This window comes from Panulirus ornatus, chromosome 44, assembly GCF_036320965.1.
Source record: "Panulirus ornatus isolate Po-2019 chromosome 44, ASM3632096v1, whole genome shotgun sequence".
NCBI lineage: Eukaryota > Metazoa > Arthropoda > Malacostraca > Decapoda > Palinuridae > Panulirus > Panulirus ornatus.
This window is the reverse complement of record NC_092267.1, coordinates 4203637-4230493: the sequence shown is the minus strand read 5'-3', so window position 1 is coordinate 4230493 and position 26857 is coordinate 4203637. Positions and strand designations below refer to the sequence as shown.

The window sequence follows — 26857 nt, the reverse complement described above, 5'->3', positions numbered from 1 at the left end:
CTAACAGTCTTGCATTCTTTCCACATGCCCAAACCCATAGACGTAGTGACAAAATGAACTAAAGAGGCATTCAGATAACAGAATGAATGAAAATGCAGTCATGAAGCTCATGTCTGAAAGTAAATATAGGGGACAAAGAATACCGCACATGTATTCTCTGCATGTTGTAGAAGGCAACAAAAATGGGCAGGAGCAGGTGGATGGAAATCCCCTCCTCCCGCCCCGAATTACTTTCCAAAAGAAAGAACAGCGCAAGGAGCCGAGCAAGTACCTTTCAACCTAAGGTTCAATCATCTGTTCCTTCAATCCATCCCACACAAACATCTCACCCATCAACATGTTCAGGCCCCAATCATTGAAAATCTCTTTCACTCCATCCTTCCATCTCCAATTTGGTCTTCCTGTTCTCATTGTTCTCTCCACTTCTGAAACATATCCATTTTGTCAACCATTCCCCTCTCATTCCCTCCAAACACCCAAACTACTTCAGCAAACCTCCTTCCACTCTCTCAACCACACTCCCCCTACTACCATATATTTCAACAATCCATCCACCATCTATTTGATCAAACCACCTCTCACCACAAATTGTCCCTAAACATCCCACATTCGTCCACAGCCCAAGCCTCGCATCCATGTGATATTGTTGGGAGCACCATTCCTTCAAACATACCCATCTTTGCCCTCCCAGACAATGCTCTGTCCCTCCACACACTCTTCAGTGCTCCCAGGACCACCAACTACAACTCACCTGCTTACACGTCAATACCTGCCGCCACTTCCACTCACAGACATCCAAAACTCTGCACTCCCTCCTACTTCCCTCCATTCAAACTTGAACCCAACCAACTCATCCTTCATCCCTGCCAAACACAATAACCTTGCTTTTATTCAAATTCACTCTCAACATTCTCCTTCCACACACTCTTCTAAGCCCTAGTCAACAACCTCCACAGTCTCCCACTTGAATCTGCCACCAATGCTGTACTATCAGCAAAAACGCCCCCCTCATCCTGAGACTGCATACATGCCCACTTCTCCATGACTCTTGCATTTCCCTCTTTCAATACCCCATCCATAAGCAAAATAAACTATGGTGACATCACACATTCCTGCTGTAGACCAACCTTCATCTGGAACCACTCAATTTCCTGTCTCCTTACTTGTACACAAGCTTTGCACCTTAGACAAAATTCTCTCTGATTCTAGTAGCCCTCCTCCTACACCCAATATTCTCAAGGCTTTCCACAAAGCATCCCCATCAACCCCATTATATGCCATCTCCAGATCCACAAATGCCACATACAAATATCTATTCATTTTACCATACTAAATCACTGTTTCCCATGTCAGAGGTAGCACCAGAAACAGACAAAGAATGGCGCATTCACTCATACACACACACACACATATATTTTATTTATTCATTAATTATACTTTGTCGCTGTCTCCCGCGTTAGCGAGGTAGCGCAAGGAAACACACGAAAGAATGGCTCAACCCACCCATATACACATATATATACATACACATCCACACACAGCAAATATAAGTACTTATACATCTCAACGTTTTTATCGAGGATGCAAGGCATGTGTACGTGTAGGAAGAGAGGAAAGTGATTGGTTCTCAGTGAATGTAGGTTTGCGGCAGGGGTGTGTGATGTCTCCATGGTTGTTTAATTTGTTTATGGATGGGGTTGTTAGGGAGGTGAATGCAAGTGTTTTGGAAAGAGGGGCAAGTATGAAGTCTGTTGTGGATGAGAGAGCTTGGGAAGTGAGTCAGTTGTTGTTTGCTGATGATACAGCGCTGGTGGCTGATTTATGTGAGAAACTGCAGAAGCTGGTGACTGAGTTTGGTAAAGTGTGTGAAAGAAGAAAGTTAAGAGTAAATGTGAATAAGAGCAAGGTTATTAGGTACAGTAGGATTGAGGGTCAAGTCAATTGGGAGGTAAATTTGAATGGAGAAAAACTGGAGGAAGTAAAGTGTTTTAGATATCTGGGAGTGGATCTGGCAGCAGATTGAACCATGGAAGCGGAAGTGGATCATAGGGTGGGGGAGGGGGCGAAAATCCTGGGAGCCTTGAAGAATGTGTGGAAGTCGAGAACATTATCTCGGAAAGCAAAAATGGGTATGTTTGAAGGAATAGTGGTTCCAACAATGTTGTATGATTGCGAGGCGTGGGCTATGGATAGAGTTGTGCGCAGGAGGGTGGATGTGCTGGAAATGAGATGTTTGAGGACAATGTGTGGTGTGAGGTGGTTTGATCGAGTAAGAAACGGATGGGTAAGAGGGATGTGTGGAAATAAAAAGAGCGTGGTTGAGAGAGCAGAAGAGGGTGTTTTGAAATGGTTTGGGCACATGGAGAGAATGAGTGAGGAAAGATTGAACAAGAGGATATATGTGTCGAAGGTGGAGGGAACGAGAAATGGGAGACCAAATTGGAGGTGGAAAGATGGAGTGAAAAAGATTTTGTGTGATCGGGGCCTGAACATGCAGGAGGGTGAAAGAAGGGCAAGGAATTGAGTGAATTGGATCGATGTGTATTACCGCAGTTGACGTGCTGTCAGTGGATTGAATCAGGGCATGTGAAGTGTCTGGGGTAAACCATGGAAAGCTGTGTAGGTATGTATATTTGCATGTGTGGATGTGTATGTATATACATGTGTATGGGGGTGGGTTGGGCCATTTCTTTCGTCTGTTTCCTTGCGCTACCTCGCAAACGCGGGAGACAGCGAAAAAAAAAAAAAAATCTCAACGTATACATATATATACACACACAGACATATACATATATACACATGTACATAATTCATACTGTCTGCCCTTATTCATTCCCGTCACCACCCCGCCACACATGAAATGACAACCCCACACATGTGTGCGAGGTAGCGCTAGGAAAAGACAACAAAGGCCCAATTCGTTAACACTCAGTCTCTAGCTGTCATGTGTAATGCACCAAAACCACAGCTCTCTTTCCACATCCAGGCCCCACAAAATTTTCCACGGTTTACCCCAGACACTTCACATGCCCTCGTTCAATCCATTGACAGCACGTGACCACGGTATACCACATCGTTCCAATCCACTCTTTTCCTAGCACGCCTTTCACACTCCTACATGTTCAGGCCCCGATCACTCAAAATCTTTTTTGCTCCATCTTTCCACCTCCAATTTGGTCTCCCACTTCTCGTTCCCTCCACCTCTGACACATATACCCTCTTTGTCACTCTTTCCTCACTAATTTTCTCCATTTCAAAACACCCTCTTCTGCTCTCTCAACCACACTCGTTTTATTACCATACATCCCTCTTACCCTTTCATTACTTACTCGATCAAACCACCTCACACCAAATATTGTCCTCAAACACCTCATTTCCAGCACATCCACCCCCTCCGCAAAACTCTATCTACAGCCCATGCCTCGCAACCATATAACATTGTTGGAACCATTATTCCTTCAAACATACCCATTTTTGCATTCCAAGATAATGCTCTCGACTTCCACACATTTTTCAATGCTCCCAGAACTTTCGCCCCCTCCCCCACCCTATGATTCACTTCCGCTTCCATGGTTCCATCCATTGCCAAATTCACTCCCAGGTACCTAAATCACTTCACTTCTTCCACTTTTTCTCCATTCAAACTTACCTACCAATTGACTTGTCCCTCAACCCTACTGTACCTAATAACCTTGCTCTTATTCGCATTTACTCACAGCTTTCTCCTTTCACACACTTTACCAAACTCAGTCACCAGCTTCTGCAGTTTCTCACATGAATCAGCCACCAGCGCTGTATCATCAGCGAACAACAACTGACTCACTTCCCAAGCTCTCTCATCCACAAAGAACTGCATACTTGCCTCTCTTTCCAAAACTCTTGCATTCACCTCCCTAAAAACCCCATCCATAGACAAATTAAACAACCATGGAGACATAACGCACCCATGCCTCAAACCAATATTCAAGGAGAACCAATTACTTTCCTCTCTTCCTACATGTGCACATGCCTTACATCCTCAATAAAAAACTTTTCACTGCTTCTAACAACTTACCTCCCACACCATATATTCTTAATACTTTCCACAGAGCATCTCTATCAACTGTATCATATGCCTTCTCCAGATCCATAAATACTACATACAAATCCATTTGCTTTTCTAAGTATTTCTCACATACATTTTTCAAAGCAAACACCTGATACACACATTCTCTACCACTTCTGAAACCACACTGCTCTTCCCAAATCTGATGCTCTGCACACGCCTTCACCCTCTCAATCAACACCCTCCCATAAAATTTCCCAGGAATACTCAACAAACTTATACCTCTGTAATTTGAGCACTCACTTTTATCCCCTTTGCCTTTGTACAATGGCACTAGGCAAGCATTCTGCCAATCCTCAGGCACCTCACCATGAGTCATACATACATTAAATCACCTTACCAACCAGTCAACAATACAGTCACCCCCTTTTTTAATAAATTCCACTGCAATACCATCCAAACCTGCCACCTTGCCGGCTTTCATCTTCCGCAAAGCTTTTACGACCTCTTCTCTGTTTACCAAATCATTCTCCCTAACCCTCTCCTTTTGCACACCACCTTGACCAAAACACCCTATATCTGCCACTCTATCATCAAACACATTCAACAAACTTTCAAAATACTCACTCCATCTCCTTCTCATATCACCACTACTTGTTATCACTTCCCCATTAGCCCGCTTCACTGATGTTCCCATTTGTTTCCCCGTCTTACACACTTTATTTACCTCCTTCCAAAACATCTTTTTATTCTCCCCAAAGTTTAATGATACTCTTCTCTCACCCCAACTCTCATTGGCCCTCTTTTTCACCTCTTGCACCTTTCTCTTGACCTCGTGCCTATTTCTTTTATACATCTCCCACTCATTTGCATTTTTTCCCTGCAAAAATCATCCAAATGCCTCTTCTCTTTCACTAATAATCTTACTTCTTCATCCCAAAACTCAGTACCCTTTCTAATCAACCCACCTCCCATGCTTCTCATGCCACAAGCATCTTTTGCGCAAGCCATCACGGCTTCCCTAAATACATCCCATTCCTCCCCCACTCCCCTTACCTCCTTTGTTCTCACCTTTTTCCATTCTGTACTCAGTCTCTCCTGGTACTTCCTCACACAAGTCTCCTTCCCAAGCTCACTTACTCTCACCACTCTCTTCACCCCAACATTCTCTCTTCTTTTCTGAAAACCTCTACAAATCTTCACCTTTGCCTCTACAAAATAATGATCAGACATCCTTCCAGTTGCACCTCTCAGCACATTAACATCCAATCCAAGTCTCTCTTTCACGCGCCTATCAATTAACACATTATCCAATAATGTTCTTTGGCCATCTCTCCTACTTACATACACATACTTATGTATATCTCTCTTTTTAAACTAGCTATTCCCAATCACTAGTCCTTTTTAAGCACATAAATCTACAAGCTCTTCACCATTTCCATTTACAACACTGAACACCCCATGTATACCAATTATTCCCTCAACTGCCACATTACTCACCTTTGCATTCAAATCACCCATCACTATAACCCATTCTTGTGCATCAAAACCACTAACACACTCATTCAGTTGCTCCCAAAACACTTGCCTCTCATGATCTTTCTTCTCATGCCCAGGTGCATATGCACCAATAATCACCCATCTCTCTCCATCCACTTTCAGTTTTACCCATATCATTCTAGAATTTACTTTCTTACACAACTATCACATACTCCCACAACTCCTGTTTCAGAAGTAGTGCTACTCCTTCCCTTGCTCTTGTCCTCTCACTAACCCCAGACTTTACTACCAAGACATTCCTAAACCACTCTTCCCCTTTACCCTTGAGCTTCTTTTCACTCAGAGCCAAAACATCCAGGTTCCTTTCCTCAAACATACTACCTATCTCTCCTTTTTTCTCATCTTGGTTACATCCACACATTTAGACACACCAATTTGAGCCTTCGAGGAGGATGAGCACTCCCCGCGTGACTCCTTCTGTTTCCCCTTTTAGAAAGCTAAAATACAAGGAGGGGAGGGTTTCTGGCCCCCCACTCCCGTCCCCTTTAGTCGCCTTCTGCGACACGTGAGGAATGCGAGGGAAGTATTATTTCTCCCCTATCCCCAGGGATAACCATGAATCATACATACATTAACCAACCTTACCAACCACTCAACAATACAGTCACCCCTTTTTTTAATAGATTCCACTGCAATACCATCCAAACCTGCTGCCTTGCTGGTTTCATCTTCCACAAAGCTTTTACTACCTCTTCTCTGTTTACCAAATCATTTTCCCTAACCCTCTCACTGCACACCACCTTGACCAAAACACCCTATATATGCCACTCTATCATCAAACACATTCAACAACCTTCAAAATACTCACTCCATCTCCTCAAATCACCACTACCTGTTATCACCTCCCCATTAGCCCCCTTCACTGAAGTTCCCATTTGCTCCCTTCTCTTATGTAATTCATTTACCTCCTTCCAAAACATCTTTTTATTCTCCCTAAAATTTAATGATACTCTCTCATCCCAACTCTCATTTGCCCTTTTTCACTTCTTGCACCTTTCTCTTGACCTCCTGCCTCTTTCTTTTATACATCTCCCACTCATTCGCATTTTTCCCTGCAAAAATCGTCCAAATGCCTCTCTCTTCTCTTTCACTAATAATCTTACTTCTTCATGACACCACTTACTACACTTTCTAATCAACCCACCTCCCACGCTTCTCATGCCACAAGCATATTTTGCGCAAGCCATCAATGCTTCCATAAAAACATCCAATTCCTCCCCCACTCCCCTTACCTCCTTTGTTCTCACCTTTTTCCATTCTGTACTCAGTCTTTCCTGGTACTTCCTCACTCAAGTCTCCTTCCCAAGCTCACTTACTCTCACCACTCTCTTCGCCCCAACATTCTCTCTTCTTTTCTGAAAACTCATACAAATCTTCAAATCTTCACCTTCGCTTCCACAAGATAATGATCAGACATCCCTCCAGTTGCACCTCTCAGCACATTAACATCCAAAAGTCTCTCTTTCGTGCGCCTATCAATTAACACATAATCCAATAACGCTCTCTGGCCATCTCTCCTACTTACATACGTATACTTATGTATATCTCGCTTTTTAAACCAGGTATTCCCAATCACCAGTCCTTTTTCAGCATATAAATCTACAAGCTCTTCACCATTTCCATTTACAACACTGAACACCCCATGTATACCAATTATTCCCTCAACTGCCACATTACTCACCTTTGCATTCAAATCACCCATCACTATAACCCAGTCTTGTGCATCAAAACCACTAACACACTCATTCACCTGCTCCCAAAACGCTTGAATGTCAATGATCTTTCTTCTCATGTCCAGGTGCATATGGACCAATAATCACCAATCTCTCTCCATCAACTTTCAGTTTTACCCATATCAATCTAGAGTTTACTTTCTTACACTCTATCATACACTTCCACAACTCCTGTTTCAGGAGTAGTGCTACTCCTTCCCTTGCTCTTGTCCTCTCACTAACCTCTGACTTTACTCCCAAGACATTCCCAAACCACTCTTCCCCTTTACCCTTGAGCTTCGTTTCACTCAGAGTCAAAACATCCAGGTTCCTTTCCTCAAACATACTACCTATCTCTCCTTTTTCTCATCTTGGTTACATCCACACACATTTAGACACCCCAATCTGAGCCTTCGAGGAGGATGAGCACTCCCCGCGTGACTCCTTCTTCTGTTTCCCCTTTTAGAAAATCAAAATACAAGGAGGGGAGGGTTTCTGGCCCCCCGCTACCATCCCCTTTAGTTGCCTTCTACGACACGTGAGGAATGCGTGGGAAGTATTTTTTTTTTTTTTAATTTTCCAAAAGAAGGAACAGAGAAGAGGGCCAGGTGAGGATATTCCCTCAAAGGCCCAGTCCTCTGTTCTTAAAGCTACCTCGCTATCGCGGGAAACGGCGAATAGTATGAAAAAAATATATGTATATATATATATTTTTTTGCTTTGTCGCTGTCTCCCGCGTTTGCTAGGTAGCGCAAGGAAACAGACGAAAGAGATGGCCCAACCCACCCCCATACACATGTATATACATACGTCCACAAACGTAAATATACATACCTACACAGTTTTCCATGCTTTACCCCAGACGATTCATATGCCCTAATTCAATCCACTGACAGCACGTTAACCCCGGTATACCACATCGATCCAATTCACTCTATTCCTTGCCCTCCTTTCACCCTCCTGCATGTTCAGGCCCCGATCACACAAAATCTTTTTTAACTCCATCTTTCCACCTCCAATTTGGTCTCCCACTTCTCCTCGTTCCCTCCACCTCCGACACATATATCCTCTTGGTCAATCTTTCCTCACTCATTCTCTCCATGTGCCCAAACCACTTCAAAACACCCTCTTCTGCTCTCTCAACCACGCTCTTTTTATTTCCACACATCTCTCTTACCCTTACGTTACTTACTCGATCAAACCACCTCACACCACACATTGTCCTCAAACATCTCATTTCCAGCACATCCATCCTCCTGCGCACAACTCTATCCATAGCCCACGCCTCGCAACCATACAACATTGTTGGAACCACTATTCCTTCAAACATAACCATTTTTGCTTTCCGAGATAATGTTCTCGACTTCCACACATTTTTTCAAGACTCCCAGGATTTTCGCCCCCTCCCCCACCCTATGATTCACTTCCGCTTCCATGGTTCCATCCGCTGCCAGATCCACTCCCAGATATCTAAAACACTTTACTTCCTCCAGTTTTTCTCCTTTCAAACTTACCTCCCAATTGACTTGACCCTCAACCCTACTGTACCTAATAACCTTGCTCTTATTCACATTTACTCTTAACTTTCTTCTTTCACACACTTTACCAAACTCAGTCACCAGCTTCTGCAGTTTCTAACATGAATCAGCCACCAGCGCTGTATCATCAGCGAACAACAACTGACTCACTTCCCAAGCTCTCTCATCCCCAACAGACTTCATACTTGCCCCTCTTTCCAAAACTCTTGCATTCACCTCCCTAACAACCCCATCCATAAACAAATTAAACAACCATGGAGACATCACACACCCCTGCCGCAAACCTACATTCACTGAGAACCAATTACTTTCCTCTCTTCCTAAACGTACACATGCCTTACATCATCGATAAAAACTTTTCACTGCTTCTAACAACTTGCCTCCCACACCATATGTTCTTAATATCTTTCACAGAGCATCTGTATCAACTCTATCTTATGCCTTCTCCAGATCCATAAATGCTACATACAAATCCATTTGCTTTTCTAAGTATTTCTCACATACATTCTTCAAAGCAAACACCTGATCCACACATCCTCTACCACTTCTGAAACCACACTGCTCTTCCCCAATCTGATGCTCTGTACATGCCTTCACCCTCTCAATTAATACCCTCCCATATAATTTACCAGGAATACTCAACAAACTTATACCTCTGTAATTTGAGCACTCACTCTTATCCCCTTTGCCTTTGTACAGTGGCACTATGCAAGCATTCCGCCAATCCTCAGGCACCTCACCATGAGTCATACATACATTAAATAACCTTACCAACTAGTCAACAATACAGTCACCCCCTTTTTTAATAAATTCCACTGCAATACCATCCAAACCCACTCCCATGCCGGCTTTCATCTTCTGGTGCTTGGGAATACCTGGTTTAAGAGAGATATACACAAGTATACATATGTAAGTAGGAGAGATGGCCAGAGAGCGTTATTGGATTACACATTAATTGATAGGCGCGCGAAAGAGAGACTTTTGGATGTTAATGTGCTGAGAGGTGCAACTGGAGGGATGTCTGATCATTATCTTCTGGAGGCGAAGGTGAAGATTTATAGAGGTTTTCAGAAAAGAAGAATGTTGGGGTGAAGAGAGTGGCGACAGTAAGTGAGCTTGGGAAGACTTGTGTGAAGAAGTACCAGGAGAGACTGAGTGCAGAGTGAAAAAAAGAGAAAAAATGATGTAAGGGGAGTGCGGGAGGAATGGGATGTACTTAGGGAAGCAGTGATGGCTTGCGCAAAAGATGCTTGTGGCATGAGTAGCGTGGGAGGTGGGTTGATTAGAAAGGGTAGTGAGTGGTGGGATGAAGAAGTAAGATTATCAGTGAAAGAGAGGAGAGAGGCATTTGGACAATTTTTGCAGGGAAATAATGCAAATGAGTGGGAGATGTATAAAAGAAAGATGCAGGTCAAGAGAAAGGTGCAAGAGGTGAAAAAGAGGGCAAATGAGAGTTGGGGCTGTTGAATGTGTTTAATGATAGAGTGGCAGATATAGGGTGTTTTGGTCGAGGTGGTTTGCAAAGTGAGAGGGTTAGGGAAAATGATTCGGTAAACAGAGAAGAGGTAGTAAAAGCTTTGTGGAAGATGAAAGCCGGGAAGGCAGTGGGTTTGGATGGTATTGCAGTGGAATTTATTAAAAAAGGGGGCGACTGTATTGTTGACTGGTTGGTAAGGTGATTTAATGTATGTATGACTAATGGAGAAAAAGGTAGCTCAGACATTGAAGCTTATTGATACAGTGGTTAAATTGATGAAAACTGCTATTGACGCTTGTGTAAATAAATTATACATTTCCTTTTGCCATAGCCAGAGGTTGAACCATTATGTGACGTTCTTTTTTTTTTTTTTTTTTTTTCATTCATTTCAAGCTAGAAGTTGCAGTTTTCTAAATTGTTTCTTACATTTTTCATATGTATATATATGTATGTGTGTGTGTGTGTGTATATGTGCATATGTATGTGTATGTGTGTGTGTGTGTATATGTATATATATATGTATATTATCCCTGGGGATAGGGGTGAAAGAATACTTCCCACGTATTCCTCGCGTGTCGTAGAAAGCGACTAGAGGGGACGGGAGCGGGGGGCCAGAAATCCTCCCCTCCTTGTATTAACTTTCTAAAATGGGAAACAGAAGAAGGAGTCACGCGGGGAGTGCTCATCCTCCTCGAAGGCTCAGAGTGGGGTGCCTAAATGTGTGTGGATGTAACCAAGATGTGAAAAAAGGAGAGATAGGTAGTATGTTTGAGGAAAGGAACCTGGATGTTTTGGCTCTGAGTGAAACGAAGCTCAAGGGTAAAGGGGAAGAGTGGTTTGGGAATGTCTGGGGAGTAAAGTCAGGGGTTAGTGAGAGGACAAGAGCAAGGGAAGGAGTAGCAATACTCCTGAAACAGGAGTTGTGGGAGTATGTGATAGAATGTAAGAAAGTAAATTCTCGATTAATATGGGTAAAACTGAAAGTTGATGGAGAGAGGTGGGTGATTATTGGTACATATGCACCTGGGCATGAGAAGAAAGATCATGAGAGGCAAGTGTTTTGGGAGCAGCTGAATGAGTGTGTTAGTGGTTTTGATGCACGAGACCGGGTTATAGTGATGGGTGATTTAAATGCAAAGGTGAGTAATGTGGCAGTTGAGGGAATAATTGGTATACATGGGGTGTTCAGTGTTGTAAATGGAAATGGTGAAGAGCTTGTAGATTTATGTGCTGAAAAAGGACTGATGATTGGGAATACCTGGTTTAAAAAGCGAGATATACATAAGTATACTTATGTAAGTAGGAGAGATGGCCAGAGAGCGTTATTGGATTACGTGTTAATTGACAGACGTGCGAAAGAGAGACTTTTGGATGTTAATGTGCTGAGAGGTGCAACTGGAGGGATGTCTGATCATTATCTTGTGGAGGCTAAGGTGAAGATTTGTATGGGTTTTCAGAAAAGAAGAGTGAATGTTGGGGTGAAGAGGGTGGTGAGAGTAAGTGAGCTTGAGAAGGAGACCTGTGTGAGGAAGTACCATGAGAAACTGAGTACAGAATGGAAAAAGGTGAGAACAATGGAAGTAAGGGGAGTGGGGGAGGAATGGGATGTATTTAGGGAATCAGTGATGGATTGCGCAAAAGATGCTTGTGGCATGAGAAGAGTGGGAGGTGGGTTGGTTAGAAAGGGTAGTGAGTGGTGGGATGAAGAAGTAAGAGTATTAGTGAAAGAGAAGAGAGAGGCATTTGGACGATTTTTGCAGGGAAAAAATGCAATTGAGTGGGAGATGTATAAAAGAAAGAGGCAGGAGGTCAAGAGAAAGGTGCAAGAGGTGAAAAAAAGGGCAAATGAGAGTTGGGGTGAGAGAGTATCATTAAATTTTAGGGAGAATAAAAAGATGTTCTGGAAGGAGGTAAATAAAGTGCGTAAGACAAGGGAGCAAATGGGAACTTCAGTGAAGGGCGCTAATGGGGAGGTGATAACAAGTAGTGGTGATGTGAGAAGGAGATGGAGTGAGTATTTTGAAGGTTTGTTGAATGTGTTTGATGATAGAGTGGCAGATATAGGGTGTTTTGGTCGAGGTGGTGTGCAAAGTGAGAGGGTTAGGGAAAATGATTTGGTAAACAGAGAAGAGGTAGTAAAAGCTTTGTGGAAGATGAAAGCCGGGAAGGCAGTGGGTTTGGATGGTATTGCAGTGGAATTTATTAAAAAAGGGGGCGACTGTATTGTTGACTGGTTGGTAAGGTGATTTAATGTATGTATGACTAATGGAGAAAAAGGTAGCTCAGACATTGAAGCTTATTGATACAGTGGTTAAATTGATGAAAACTGCTATTGACGCTTGTGTAAATAAATTATACATTTCCTTTTGCCATAGCCAGAGGTTGAACCATTATGTGACGTTCTTTTTTTTTTTTTTTTTTTTTTCATTCATTTCAAGCTAGAAGTTGCAGTTTTCTAAATTGTTTCTTACATTTTTCATATGTATATATATGTATGTGTGTGTGTGTGTGTATATGTGCATATGTATGTGTATGTGTGTATATGTATATATATATGTATATTATCCCTGGGGATAGGGGTGAAAGAATACTTCCCACGTATTCCTCGCGTGTCGTAGAAAGCGACTAGAGGGGACGGGAGCGGGGGGCCAGAAATCCTCCCCTCCTTGTATTAACTTTCTAAAATGGGAAACAGAAGAAGGAGTCACGCGGGGAGTGCTCATCCTCCTCGAAGGCTCAGAGTGGGGTGCCTAAATGTGTGTGGATGTAACCAAGATGTGAAAAAAGGAGAGATAGGTAGTATGTTTGAGGAAAGGAACCTGGATGTTTTGGCTCTGAGTGAAACGAAGCTCAAGGGTAAAGGGGAAGAGTGGTTTGGGAATGTCTGGGGAGTAAAGTCAGGGGTTAGTGAGAGGACAAGAGCAAGGGAAGGAGTAGCAATACTCCTGAAACAGGAGTTGTGGGAGTATGTGATAGAATGTAAGAAAGTAAATTCTCGATTAATATGGGTAAAACTGAAAGTTGATGGAGAGAGGTGGGTGATTATTGGTACATATGCACCTGGGCATGAGAAGAAAGATCATGAGAGGCAAGTGTTTTGGGAGCAGCTGAATGAGTGTGTTAGTGGTTTTGATGCACGAGACCGGGTTATAGTGATGGGTGATTTAAATGCAAAGGTGAGTAATGTGGCAGTTGAGGGAATAATTGGTATACATGGGGTGTTCAGTGTTGTAAATGGAAATGGTGAAGAGCTTGTAGATTTATGTGCTGAAAAAGGACTGATGATTGGGAATACCTGGTTTAAAAAGCGAGATATACATAAGTATACTTATGTAAGTAGGAGAGATGGCCAGAGAGCGTTATTGGATTACGTGTTAATTGACAGACGTGCGAAAGAGAGACTTTTGGATGTTAATGTGCTGAGAGGTGCAACTGGAGGGATGTCTGATCATTATCTTGTGGAGGCTAAGGTGAAGATTTGTATGGGTTTTCAGAAAAGAAGAGTGAATGTTGGGGTGAAGAGGGTGGTGAGAGTAAGTGAGCTTGAGAAGGAGACCTGTGTGAGGAAGTACCATGAGAAACTGAGTACAGAATGGAAAAAGGTGAGAACAATGGAAGTAAGGGGAGTGGGGGAGGAATGGGATGTATTTAGGGAATCAGTGATGGATTGCGCAAAAGATGCTTGTGGCATGAGAAGAGTGGGAGGTGGGTTGGTTAGAAAGGGTAGTGAGTGGTGGGATGAAGAAGTAAGAGTATTAGTGAAAGAGAAGAGAGAGGCATTTGGACGATTTTTGCAGGGAAAAAATGCAATTGAGTGGGAGATGTATAAAAGAAAGAGGCAGGAGGTCAAGAGAAAGGTGCAAGAGGTGAAAAAAAGGGCAAATGAGAGTTGGGGTGAGAGAGTATCATTAAATTTTAGGGAGAATAAAAAGATGTTCTGGAAGGAGGTAAATAAAGTGCGTAAGACAAGGGAGCAAATGGGAACTTCAGTGAAGGGCGCTAATGGGGAGGTGATAACAAGTAGTGGTGATGTGAGAAGGAGATGGAGTGAGTATTTTGAAGGTTTGTTGAATGTGTTTGATGATAGAGTGGCAGATATAGGGTGTTTTGGTCGAGGTGGTGTGCAAAGTGAGAGGGTTAGGGAAAATGATTTGGTAAAAAGAGAAGAGGTAGTGAAAGCTTTGCGGAAGATGAAAGCCGGCAAGGCAGCAGGTTTGGATGGTATTGCAGTGGAATTTATTAAAAAAGGGGGTGACTGTATTGTTGACTGGTTGGTAAGGTTATTTAATGTATGTATGACTCATGGTGAGGTGCCTGAGGATTGGCGGAATGCGTGCATAGTGCCATTGTACAAAGGCAAAGGGGATAAGGGTGAGTGCTCAAATTACAGAGGTATAAGTTTGTTGAGTATTCCTGGTAAATTATATGGGAGGGTATTGATTGAGAGGGTGAAGGCATGCACAGAGCATCAGATTGGGGAAGAGCAGTGTGGTTTCAGAAGTGGTAGAGGATGTGTAGATCAGGTGTTCGCTTTGAAGAATGTATGTGAGAAATACTTAGAAAAGCAAATGGATTTGTATGTAGCATTTATGGATCTGGAGAAGGCATATGATAAGAGTTGATAGAGATGCTCTGTGGAAGGTATTAAGAATATATGGTGTGGGAGGAAAGTTGTTAGAAGCAGTGAAAAGTTTTTATCGAGGATGTAAGGCATGTGTACGTGTAGGAAGAGAGGAAAGTGATTGGTTCTCAGTGAATGTAGGTTTGCGGCAGGGGTGTGTGATGTCTCCATGGTTGTTTAATTTGTTTATGGATGGGGTTGTTAGGGAGGTAAATGCAAGAGTTTTGGAAAGAGGGGCAAGTATGAAGTCAGTTGGGGATGAGAGAGCTTGGGAAGTGAGTCAGTTGTTGTTCGCTGATGATACAGCGCTGGTGGCTGATTCATGTGAGAAACTGCAGAAGCTGGTGACTGAGTTTGGTAAAGTGTGTGGAAGAAGAAAGTTAAGAGTAAATGTGAATAAGAGCAAGGTTATTAGGTACAGTAGGGTTGAGGGTCAAGTCAATTGGGAGGTGAGTTTGAATGGAGAAAAACTGGAGGAAGTGAAGTGTTTTAGATATCTTGGAGTGGATCTGGCAGCGGATGGAACCATGGAAGTGGAAGTGGATCATAGGGTGGGGGAGGGGGCAAAAATTCTGGGGGCCTTGAAGAATGTGTGGAAGTCGAGAACATTATCTCGGAAAGCAAAAATGGGTATGTTTGAAGGAATAGTGGTTCCAACAATGTTGTATGGTTGCGAGGCGTGGGCTATGGATAGAGTTGTGCGCAGGAGGATGGATGTGCTGGAAATGAGATGTTTGAGGACAATGTGTGGTGTGAGGTGGTTTGATCGAGTGAGTAACGTAAGGGTAAGAGAGATGTGTGGAAATAAAAAGAGCGTGGTTGAGAGAGCAGAAGAGGGTGTTTTGAAGTGGTTTGGGCACATGGAGAGAATGAGTGAGGAAAGATTGACCAAGAGGATATATGTGTCGGAGGTGGAGGGAACGAGGAGAAGAGGGAGACCAAATTGGAGGTGGAAAGATGGAGTGAAAAAGATTTTGTGTGATCGGGGCCTGAACATGCAGGAGGGTGAAAGGAGGGCAAGGAATAGAGTGAATTGGAGCGATGTGGTATACCGGGGTTGACGTGCTGTCAGTGGATTGGATCAAGGCATGTGAAGCGTCTGGGGTAAACCATGGAAAGCTGTGTAGGTATGTATATTTGCGTGTGTGTGGACGTATGTATATACATGTGTATGGGGGGGGTTGGGCCATTTCTTTCGTCTGTTTCCTTGCGCTACCTCGCAAATGCGGGAGACAGCGACAAAGTATAATAAATATAAAATAAATGACTAATGGTGAGGTGCCTGAGGATTGGCAGTATGCTTGCATAGTGCCATTGTACAAAAGCAAAGGGGATAAAAGTGAGTGCTCAAATTAGAGAGGTATAAGTTTGATTAGTATTCCTGGGAAATTATATGGGAAGGTATTGATTGAGAGGGTGAAGGTACGTACAGAGCATCAGATTGGTGAAGAGCAGTGTGGTTTCAGAAGTGGTAGAGGATGTGTGGATCAGGTGTTTGTTTTGAAGAATGTATGTGAGAAATACTTAGAAAAGCATTAATGGATCTGGAGAAGGCAAATGATAGAGTTGAGAGAGATGCTCTGTGAAAGATATTAAGAATATATGGTGTGGGAGGCAAGTTGTTAGAAGCAGTGAAAAGTTTTTATCGAGGATGTAAGGCATGTGTACGTGAAGTGAATGGTTCTCAGGGAATGTAGGTTTGTGGCAGGGGTGTGTGATGTCTCCATGGTTGTTTAATTTGTTTATGGATGGGGTTGTTAGGGATGTGAATGCAAGTGTTTTGGAAAGAAGGGGCAAGTATACAGTCTGTTGTGGATGAAAGAGCTTGGGAAGTGAGTCAGTTGTTGTTCGCTGATAATACAAAGCTGGTGGCTGATTCATGTGAGAAACTGCAGAAGCTGGTGACTGAGTTTGGTAAAGTGTGTGAAAGAAGAAAGCTGAAAGTAAATGTGAATAAGAGCAAGGTTATTAGGTACAGTAGGGTTGAGGGACAAGTCAACTGGGAGGTAAGTTTGAATGGAGAAAAACTGGAGGAAGTGAAGTGTTTTAGATATCTGGGAGTGGATTTGGCAGCAGATGGAACTATGGAAGCAGAGGTGAACCATAGGGTGGGGGAGGGGGCGAAAGTTCTGGAAGCATTAAAGAATATGTGGAAGTCGAGAACATTATCTCGGAAAGCAAAAATGGGTATGTTTGAAGGAATAGGGGTTCCAACAATGTTATATGGTTCCGAGGCGTGGGCTATGGATAGAGTTGTGCAGAGGAGGGTGGATGTGCTGGAAATGAGATGTTTGAGGACAATATGTGGTGTGAGGTGGTTTGATCGAGTAAGTAATGAAAGGGTAAGAGCGATGTGTGGTAATAAAAAGAGTGTGGTTGAGAGAGCAGAAGAGGGGGTTTTGAAATGGTTTAGTCACATGGAGAATGAGTGAGGAAAGATTGACCAAGAAGATATGTGTGTCAAAGGTGGAGGGAATGAGAAGTGGGAGACCAAATTGGAGGTGGAAAAATGGAGTGAAAAAGATTTTGAGTGATCAGGACCTGAACATGCAGGAGGGTGAAAGGCATGCAAGGAATTGAGTGAATTGGAATGATGTGGTATACCGAGGTCGACGTGCTGTCAATGGATTGAACCAGGGCATGTGAAGTCTCTGGGGTAAACCATGGAGAGTTTTGTGGGCTTGGGTGTGAAAAGGGAGCTGTGGTTTCGGTGCATTATACATGACAGCTAGAGACTGAGTGTGAACGAATGTGGCCTTTATTGTCTTTTTCTAGAGCTACCTCCTGCACATGCAGGGAGAGGGGTTTGTCACTTCATGTGTGACGGGGTGGCGACGGGAATGAATTAGGGCAGACAGTATGAATTATGTACAAGTGTATATATGTAAATGTCTGTATGTGTACATATATGTATACATTGAGATGTATAGGATTGTATTTGTGCGTGTGTGGACATGTGTATGTGGGTGAATTGGGCCATTCTTTCGTCTGTTTCCTTTGCGCTACCTCGCTAACACGGGAGACAGCAAGAAAGTATAATAAATATAAATAAAATACACAAATAAATCACAAGGACAGCATGTTAGTAACAAATTACATATGTGCAAGAATAATAATGTAGGTGTCTGTTATTTCCTAAACCTCCTCCTTAAGCTATAATAAAGCAAGCTGCATTTCATTTCTTCCTTTGAATACTGCACATTTTTCTTGTTTTATACTGATGCCCTTATCTTAAATGTCATCGAGTAGAAATTTATGAATAAATAACAATGTAGATGTCTGCAGCTTTCTAGCCCCCCTCCTTAAGTTATAAGGTACAACTACATTTCATCATTTCATCTTGGTAATACTAGATATTTTTCTTGTTTCCTACTGATGCCCATATCTTCAATGTCATCCACTGATAATTTATGTGTAAACATCACAAAACATCCATCTATCAAAAGAATTCATTGCTGAGATAGGTCACAGCTACAGCTTTCCTCCATAATCTTAGTATTAACAAGTATGCATACCTGACATGACAATTCCTTGTCTTCAGAGCTTGAGGCAGGAGCCATGGGTCTCTTCCTTACTCTTCTGCAGGTTATAAAAAGGCATTAAATATTTTCCTTAAAATATTTCAGAAATTAATTTTTGTCCCCTATGTAGGTTCCCTATCAAAATGTTTTGATCTTATCACTCCCTACATTTGCAATGATAAAACTGTATCACCAACTCTTACATCACCAAGGCTGATATCTAAAGATAGAGCTTGCATTTTCACAGAATTCTTGCTCTTCTTGAAAGTTCAGAATGAGAAGTCTGAATATGCACAGATGTAACCATAATGAGGATATAGGGAAAAAAGGGGTAGGTTTGCTGAAAGGAACCTTGCTGTTCTGGCTCGGAGAAAAGCCAAGTTCAAGAAATTCGTAATTGTGATGGAAGTGATAGTATCTCACTGTTGCATAAGGGATTCAGCACACAAAAGTAGATGGTGTGGCAGGTGAGAGTAAAATTGAGGGTTCTCAGGTACCAAGAGTATGTGAAAATGGGATACAGCTTGTTGGGTTGTGTGCTAAAAAAGGACTGATGGTTAAGAATACTTGATTTTAAAAATGAAGCACACATGTAAAAGAGGTTATGGAAAATTGGGCATTATTGTTTCAAGTGCCAACTAAGAGGTGAATAGTAGAGAGGTAGTTGACAATGAATGAGCTGTAAGGGACAGAAAGAGGGATGTCTGATAATTTTTTGGTGGAGGTGAGCATGAAAGTTTGTAGTGGGCTAAGGAAAAGAAGTAATGATGTGTGAAAGAAGCGGAGAAAGTGAGTGAGCCTGGATAAAGAGTGGCAAAGAATGAGAGTAAATGAAACAAGGGGGAAAAGCAAGGAGTGGAAGATATGTAAGAAAGCAGCGCTCATATGAATGATTGAAGTGAGGCATGTGGAGGGCATATGAAAAGGGGACAGTGAATGATGGTATACATTAAATTGCTTGTAAAAGATATGAGATGAGTATGGATGGTATCTGCAGATCAGTGAATCGAGGGATGTACAAGAGAAAGTGACAGATCAAGAAAAAGATACAGGAGCTGAAAAAGAGGGCAGATGAGAGATGGGGAGAAAGAGTATTAATGAACAAGAAAATAAAATCGTTAAGTAAATAGTGTGAAGAACAAAAAGAACAAATGGGAAGGAGAAACAAAAAACAAATATAAAGAAATGAAGCAAGTCCTTTAAAGTTCTGGTGAATGTATATGACAATAAGGTGAAGGATGTGGTGTGTCAAGGACAATGTGGCATCTTGAATAAAACAAGAATTGGTAATGATCGAATAATGCTCCCTGTTCACATATTCAGGGCATGTCACCACCCTCGCAATGGCCATTTTTCCATACACCTCACCAGCCACATTCAGCAGACTTGTATCCCTGTAATTCAAAATATCATTTTTGTCACTCTTGCCTTTACATAAGGACACTACACATCCATTCTGCTGGTCCCCATGCACCTCATTTTAGGACAAGCAAACAATGCATAACAACAAATCCCTAAGCATCATCATTTTATGCCTTCAAATTTTTAACAATCTCTAGTGCCTCCTTGTGGTCCTCTCTGAGCTCCAATGACTAGAATCCATAAAGAGGTGTTGCTATTACTGAGAAGTATAATTCAATCATATACAACAACAAAAAGGAAACAGTTCCTGCTTCAAGTTGCTTTGGACCATACACAGTTTTCCTTCGTCAAAAAGATATCTTTACAAAATGACAAATTACACCAAATAAGTAGTTTTATCAATATCAACATTCATATAATCATTCTGACTTCATCACAATCCAGTAATTATTCTAATTGGATAAATCTCATTGCTAAACAGAATTTTTCTTTGTTTTTCATATGTGCCTTTTCCCAGTTAAGTGTCAAGAACAGATGAAGAAATTGCCTTATTCACTCACTAGCTGTCATGTATAATGCACCAAAACTAGAGCCCCAATTCCAAAACAACACTCTCCATGGTTTCCCCTGAATGCTTTATACGCTCTAGTTTGGAGCCACTGACAGCACATTGTCCCCAGTAAATCACAATGCTCCAATTGGTCCTATCCCTTGCATGACTTGCACCATCCTGCTTGTTCAGGCCCTGAACCTTTAAAGCATCTTTCATTCCATCCTTCCACCCTCCTCCTTGGTTTCCTCTTTTCCTTCCTTCAACTTCTGACATGTACAACATTGAAATCATCCTTTGTTCACCCACCCGCTCTATATGTCCAATATGGTGATTTGTCACTATGGGCAGAAATACTTTAGTGATCCAATATTAACAGACAGCAAAAGTAGCTGGGAGATGATGCCCACACCATCATCTCTGTGATGAAAAAATGTGTATGACTGTGTACGATGTTTGGCTTTAAATATCTGCAAAACATGTCTGGGGTACAGCATTACCTTAATATCTCTGCCACATTGTTTCATCCAGGCTCAACTTAAAATTCTAATTCTGCCACAGGTAAAATGTAGGAAAAGAGCACGTGATACATACCTCCTGGACAAAGTGGGTGAGTCTGGAAACACAAAATTTGTTGCAGACAGCCAGTCATCCTGATGAGATATTTCTTTTCCTCCTTTTGGACTGGACCGCACCCGACGTAATACTTTGTTTCGTTTGAATGGTGAAACAGTCATTGCACTGAAAAATCATGGTAAGGCTTACTAAAAAACACTAAGAGGTCTTTTTTTTGAAACCAGAACTGATTCTTAAACACTAATGGGTGCTACAAATTCCTAGATACTGACTGGTGACATTCTTAATCTTGAAATGACTTGCACTCTCTCTTCTATGTACTGTATGTGGTCAAGTATTTCTACATTAACATCCTTCCATTTCCCAATCTTCACTGGGATGTAACATGCCAGGCAAAAGATGGTCTCACCATAGCATTAAATCATTCTTCTTAGATTGAGGAAGATCTCATATGACACCCATACAAATATGAAGAGTTTTTCAGGATATGGTTGAAGAAGTTTCTTCCAACTATTCAAATCCTGCAAGTTATGGAGAGACAGACCAGGGAGGTATATTTACAGTACTACCTGAATGGGCATTGGGAGGGTTAGTGACAGCTGCATAGTAGGCCATCACTTACGTAGTTAAGATGCATTCCTCTGACCCAGGTAGCTGTCTTTTCTTTCTGCCTTGACCACTCACATGTGGAATACAGGCATCCTTTCCACAAACATTCAATTTCTGTCACTAATAACATTTGACATCACTTAACCCACAACTCATTCTTCATAATTCTAGATTTTCCTGTGGTGAGCACTAAGTACTAGCCCTGCCTTTTGGCAAAATGGTAGGAGCAATACATAGAAGTAGAAGGTAGGAACATTTAGGAGACGACATCACACAAAAGTAATCAGTATGAACATTAGATATGAGCCTCTGCAAGCACTCAACTACAGTTGCCCTCTGCCAGTGGCTTGTAAAAGGCAATGCATAAAGGCTAAGATGCAGCAGTGGAGTTCACTAGTTATGGAGACCCTATTGCTATGGACACCCCTTTGAGGGAGTTCCAGGAGAGGACAGGCATCAGAGATACAGGTAAACAAATGCTTTTAAAGAAATCTTGCATTTTCTGCCTTATCAAAAACTCAAGGAAAAGATTTACGTGACAACCATTCACAGAGGATACTCAGTGCCAGATCAATTCAAAAGACACAATCAAGGAATGAGTGTTTCATATCAACTGATATCATGAAGATATATCTACAAAAGAGTTACATACAAACAACACAATAATCCTTTTTTATACTCATCTGCCATTCCCTTCCTTAATAAGAGGGCAACAGGAACTGAAAAATGGCTTCATTTGTCCAAATCCACTCTGAAACTCTCATTTATAATGCATCAAAATCAAAGTCTCCAACCACAGCCAAGCCCATATACAATTCCATGGTTTCCTAGCCACTTCAAATGCCCTAATTCAACCTCCTGATGTCATGTCAACCCTTTATACAAAAGAGCTTGTTTGTTCCATCCCACACATGCCTTGCACCTACCTCAATGCTCAGGCCACTACAATTAAAAGTCTTTTTCACCCCATCCTTCCATGTCACACCAATATGCTATACTAAACAAACACAGACAAACAAACCAGCACCGATGAAGATATATGTGATTCAAATATGAATAATTGATGGAATACATTTTACATATATATACAGTGCCTAAGAAATAAAAATACCCAAATCAAAACTGAACTTAAAAATGAATGTATACATTACACATGACAACTAGAGAATGGATAAGTGAATGTGGCCTTTCTTTGTTCCTGGCATTACCTTGTTAACGCAGGAAACACCGATCAAGTATGAAAAACTAACATAGCCCTCACAAATCTTACTTAACCATGGATAATGAAAAAATAGGCAAATAAGGATACTTAGAGGGATATGTGACCTTTAGAGCTGACAAAATAAGCAAAGTGGATAAGCAATATATGCCCACAACACACCTGATGCTAACCAGACAATGAAACCATCACAAAAGAAGAGTGAAACATCAATAATAAGCATTCCAACCATGTTCAATGTGATACTTAATAAACATTGAGGAAATACTGAGGAATTTCAACAAACCCCAAAACAACAGTAATGATATGCATTCAAATTCCTAAGGCTTGGGGTTATTCAGATGATCTCCATTACACCCAAAAGTTAAAGAATACTGAATATTAAATGGGTGCCAGATAATAGCAACATTCCTTCCAAATCACTACCACCTGTTGAACCCATGATCAATACATATGAATGCCTTCAATGCTCACTAAGACAATAGCAGATAAATCATTCTATTCCCCAACTAATTAAGTGAGGGCAACAGTTATTCAAAGACTTTTTGAAAAGATAAACAGAACAGATGGCACATCTTTTTTTTCACATGTTGCCCAGATGATGCAAGCAAATCACAGTCATTCTATCTTACACACACACATTTGTTCTTTCACTTCAATTTTCCTTTCTAGAGGCGGATTTTCAAGATTAATTACTCTATGTCTATTACCTGAACCTGCAGATGAGACAAAATATCAGGAAATCAGTGTCGTACAGTTTCAAATGAGCTTGCAGCATCAGCACATCAAAAGCATTCAAATGTCCCTGTGTCATTAGCAAATCACTAATTACACGATAATATGCGCCTGTAACATAAGCATATCAATAAATACACTACTAAATATGACTATCAAAAAAGAATTAACAAAAAACACGATCAAATGTGCCTGTATCATTTGCCTATAATCAAATATACGATTAAATGTGCCTGTATCACTACTCATATCGAACACATGACTGAAAGGACATCGGTTCTAGAGTACATTTTGGTCTTTTGCTAGGCTCTGAGAAGACAGAGCCCGGTGACTTGACAGGAAGACATATTAAGAATTAATGTGAAGGTGAATCAAACCCTTGGAGGGCGGGAGAACGTACGTTTATCTTTTTTTTTTTACCTCATACCCATATCTATCCACCTCCCAGACATGACAACTATATATGAGCTTATATGACATTATTTTGAGCATATGCATCACCGGGGGAAATCACTCAAAAGTGTCCCATCCATGTATATCAATTAAGATAAATAGCAAAACTTTTGTCAAGCCAACGTTGTCTGACCACAAACGTTCCCCCAACCCAGCCTTACCCGCCAATGTCCGGCACAGACCATACCTACGACCCGTCCATTCTCATATACCTAATACACTTGGGAAAACATGGAGTTAACTAGTTAAAGTTAAGAGAAAACAGTGAAAAAATGACTTACCAACAATGATTTTTGCACGATGTGCAAGAAAAGCACAGGCAACAGAGTACAGTAGTACTAGTAGTAGTGTCACATCAAACCGGCCAATAGGATTGAAGGACTAAATGTTCTCAGCCAATCACGTCCCTGCATCTCCTCCTCCTCTCCATCTTCAGCCAATCAGAGAAGTTTGATTTGTTTTGAATATGTTCAAGTTACAGACGCTAAGTTCGTATGCAATCATTTTTGGGAGAGTTCTGATTTAGTTTATATGAAAAATTCAATTAACAGATTATTTCTTATGTAAATGTATGTCTTGAGATCAAAATGGGGTTAAAATCATGGTTTGTTGACAAAGTCGGGGGGGAACTAAGTAGGGTGGCGGTGGTAGAGCGGTGTCGCGGCTCAGGTTTGAATCGGTAGCGCGCAGTGTCCGCTTGGCGATGAAATCGGGCAGGTTCGATGTTAGTGTATCCCTCGACTTACAAATATTTTTTTCCCTCCCCATCGGTACGTAAACTTTTATAGTGGTGATTTAAGCTCATAAAATAATAGTTAAAAGAGAGGCATTGTTGTGTGGTTGTAATTCACTTTTACTCTAGTTTTAAGTAAATGTCGGCGAAGTGACAGTTGGGATGTGAACGTCCTGCCAAAAGTAGTCTTAAAAATGTCTTAAGACAAATCGAACGATCCATTGAGTGTAGGATTTTATTCTCTGACTAGCGTGAATTATTTGGACCTTCTTGGATGGATTCACGAATTATTGAACGATCTGCGGTAAATACTCAGAGACAAAAAAATAATGGCATCATTGACACGAAAAAATTTGGTACTTTACCGCTATCATTTTGAATAAGTATTGGTCATTTATAACCCACTTATCGCGGGACAAACCCAGAGCAAGTGGTGTGTATGGAAAGTGAATAGTGATCATAAATAGCTTTTAAAAGTTCATAAGGTGTTGAAAACCCACCATAGTGACCTTAAAAGTATTTGGGGGTAATAATAACTTCTATACCTAGTCACCTTAGGGTTCATTTGTGACTATTTTCCCTCTAATTAATTCATGTCGCCTGAAAGCACATGGGGAGGATCATATGGCCGGGGTGGATGCATGTGTCGGGTGTGGTGAGGAAGTGTATGTGTAGGAGGGGGGGAAGTGCATTGGCATCATAACCTACGCAATCAGGCCGTGTACGACACCCGGCAAGTGTGGGGAGGCTGAAATGATTGACTATTCACCCATCCAGTCTACTGAAGGAAACTCCTGTCGAGAAATCTTCTTCCCAACAGCTGTGGTGAAGTGAGAGTAAATCATCCTCGAGTGGGATTGTTTTTCTTTTCCAGGGAATGAAAAAAAAAAGACATGTGGTTGTCTTCTGACGTGTCTGAGTAAATTCGGTCAGAGAATTTATTACGGCTTTTGCTTCAAGCTGTTCTTCGCTATTATATTCGGTTTAGAAAAACCACAAGGGACTTATAATAGTGCCGTTGTGGTGAGAAATATGAGTAACTATGCATTGCCGTGAACCTTTTTTTTTTTTCCTTGTTTTGGAAATCGAATCCGCTATGCGGTAAGTACTTCTGTATTGAAAGACAAAGCGTTAAACATAAGGAAATATTTTGCATTATTTTAGTAAGGTTAGAACACTTACGGGCCAGGTAGTAGTAGATGGCTCAACATTTTTGTGGTGTGATGGGGAAACCAAAGATTGAGGAATGTTTTACCATTAGGAGAATGTTCTATTTTCAGAATTTAAAACTTTTAGCGCCTTTATCAAATATTTAGGCAGTTAATTATTTTTTAGCGTGTAGTATTTAGGTAGTCAGATTCTTTTGTAACGTAATATATATATATATATATATATATATATATATATATATATATATATATATATTTTTTTTTTTTTTTTGTCGCTGTCTCCCGCGTTTGCGAGGTAGCGCAAGGAAACAGACGAAAGAAATGGCCCAACCCACCCCCATACACATGCCTTGATTCAATCCACTGACAGCACGTCAACCCCGGTATACCGCATCGCTCCAATTCACTCTATTCTTTGCCCTCCTTTCACCCTCCTGCATGTTTAGGCCCCGATCACACAAAATCTTTTTCACTCCATCTTTCCACCTCCAATTTGGTCTCCCTCTTCTCCTCGTTCCCTTCACCTCCGACACATATATCCTCTTGGTCAATCTTTCCTCACTCATTCTCTCCATGTGACCAAACCATTTCAAAACACCCTCTTCTGCTCTCTCAACCACGCTCTTTTTATTTCCACACATCTCTCTAACCCTTACGTTACTTACTCGATCAAACCACCTCACACCACACATTGTCCTCAAACATCTCATTTCCAGCACATCCATCCTCCTGCGCACAACTCTACCCATAGTCCACGCCTCGCAACCATACAACATTGTTGGAACCACTATTCCTTCAAACATACCCATTTTTGCTTTCCGAGATAATGTTCTCGACTTCCACACATTCTTCTAGGCTCCCAGAATTTTCACCCCCTCCCCCACCCTATGATCCACTTCCGCTGCCAGATCCACTCCCAGATATCTAAAACACTTCACTTCCTCCAGTTTTTCTCCATTCAAACTCACCTCCCAATT

The 26857-nt window shown here is 41.5% G+C and overlaps 1 protein-coding gene across 3 annotated transcripts in view; it reads right to left on the bottom strand.

The window, feature by feature from the left end:
- LOC139762680 (uncharacterized) overlaps positions 1–24370 on the bottom strand; it is a 168236-nt gene extending 143866 nt beyond the window's left edge. The window contains exons 1-3 of one of the 3 annotated variants that reach the window (XM_071687637.1): positions 24260–24370; positions 20981–21127; positions 18469–18532 (exon numbers count right to left, since the gene is read on the bottom strand). In XM_071687637.1, coding sequence (XP_071543738.1) covers positions 18469–18532; positions 20981–21123 — 207 coding nt within the window. In that variant the 5' untranslated portion in view covers positions 21124–21127; positions 24260–24370. Of the gene's footprint in view, positions 1–18468; positions 18533–20980; positions 21128–23500; positions 23691–24259 lie in introns of those variants that run through there. The other 2 variants (XM_071687638.1, XM_071687636.1) reach the window with 2 other exon arrangements.
- Between the last annotated feature and the right edge of the window lie 2487 nt (positions 24371–26857).